The sequence below is a fragment of the Octopus bimaculoides genome, chromosome 23 (assembly GCF_001194135.2).
Source record: "Octopus bimaculoides isolate UCB-OBI-ISO-001 chromosome 23, ASM119413v2, whole genome shotgun sequence".
In the NCBI taxonomy this organism is placed as follows: domain Eukaryota; kingdom Metazoa; phylum Mollusca; class Cephalopoda; order Octopoda; family Octopodidae; genus Octopus; species Octopus bimaculoides.
Window position 1 is genome coordinate 34,918,667 of NC_069003.1, and position 1,665 is coordinate 34,920,331.

Genomic DNA, 1,665 nt, shown 5'->3' on the forward strand with positions numbered 1-1,665 from the left:
GAAAGGATCCCAATGTAGAAGCGGGACCAAACGTCCCCAGTAAATGACGGAAACTACTGCAGCAACGTTTGCAATTGACAATTGATATGTTCCTTAACTCCTTAGGGGCACTGCAGCCATGCAGCGTATTTCGGGTGAGGAAGCCTGGCAAAGCCCGTCCCTCTCCAGGCTAAATTCATTTCAACAGCCGAGTGGACTTGAGCAACGTGAAACGAAGTGTTTGCTCAAGAACACAACCCATCGTGAGTCCACCCCCCCCCCAACCACCAAGCTATGCGCCTCCACCAATGTCTGCGAGCGGATTAGCAAATCCTGGATAAGTCTGAATCCCCCACATGCGACGGCCAGGCAAAATATCGAACTGAGAACATTGTGCTGCTGTTAATACTAACCTTATTAGAGAACAATGCATTTATATTCTACAAATACATATATAGTTTATCTGCCAACAGAATGTTGCTACTGTTTAGCCCCAGGAAAGACATCTTTTCCAGCTGGCTACCGACACACAGCTTGAGTCCGTATAGTATGATCAAGGGAGTTTATTGCTCCCATCTCTAGTCTTCGTGATACTGACAGACCTAGGTTTCTGGATTGTTTCCCGTCTTCGGTGTGAAATAATCACAGGCCAGTGATGAGGGCTTCTTCGTCTTACTCATACTATATATTTTTTTAAAGTGGCACACAGTTGTTGATCTCGTAAAGAGGAAAAACAACTGGTTTTAAATCTCTGAGCCAGAGATATGCAATAACAGTAGTGAACAGCAAAGTTTGTTTGCCAACTGTAAAGTTTATTTGCAAATGCTATATACGGACAGAGACTGTGTGTCATTAGCCAGCTGGAAAAGATCTTTTCCTGGAGCTAAAACAACAGTAACATCGTCCTAAACAGGACTGCCACGTTATATAGCGAGAGAAGAATAGAGGGAGACAGATATACAGAGAGATACATACATACATACATACATACATACATACATACATACATACATACATACATACATACATACAGACAGACAGATAGATAAATTTAGAGAGGTAGATAAACAGAGAGGGAGAAAGACAGACAGAGACAGAGATATTAACTGTTTGTTTTTCTTTTCTTTTACAGATTTGCAACAAGATTTTATATACAGGCAGTTCAGACCACACATCACGCTCTTGGGTATCGGAATTTGCCGAATGTACCCGAGTTTATCGCGGGCATAGACACACTGTGATCTGCATGAGGTTTCATGAAGGGTTACGTGAGTAAATTATAATTTCTTTATCATCTTTCTCCCACCTCTCTCTCTCTCTCTCTCTCTCTCTCTCTCTCTCTCTCTGAAGTGGACATTTTATTTCTTTTAGTGGCTGTGTGGTAAGTAGCTTGCTTACCAACCACATGGTTCCGGGTTCAGTCCCACTGCGTGGCATCTTGGGCAAGTGTCTTCTACTATAGCCTCGGGCCGACCAAAGCCTTGTGAGTGGATTTGGTAGACGGAAACTGAAAGAAGCCCGTCGTATATATGTATATATATATATATATATATGCGTGTGTGTATGTATGTGTTTGTGTGTCTGTGTTTGTCCCCCTAGCATTACTTGACAACCGATGCTGGTGTGTTTATGTCCCCGTCACTTAGCGGTTCGGCAAAAGAGACCGATAGAATAAGTACTAGGCTT

The 1,665-nt window shown here is 42.8% G+C and overlaps 1 protein-coding gene across 4 annotated transcripts in view; it reads left to right on the plus strand.

Annotated features, from left to right (window-relative positions):
* The window catches only part of LOC106878315 (WD repeat-containing protein 86), a 43,987-nt gene that overhangs the window by 13,666 nt on the left and 28,656 nt on the right, over nt 1–1,665 (plus strand). For all 4 annotated transcript variants that reach the window (XR_001410487.2, XM_052975939.1, XM_014927505.2 and 1 more), the window contains exon 3: nt 1,112–1,247. Coding sequence is in view for 3 of the 4 variants with exons in the window: in XM_052975939.1 (XP_052831899.1) it covers nt 1,112–1,247 (136 nt within the window). In the remaining variant the exon portion in view is untranslated. The remainder of the gene's footprint in view (nt 1–1,111; nt 1,248–1,665) is intronic.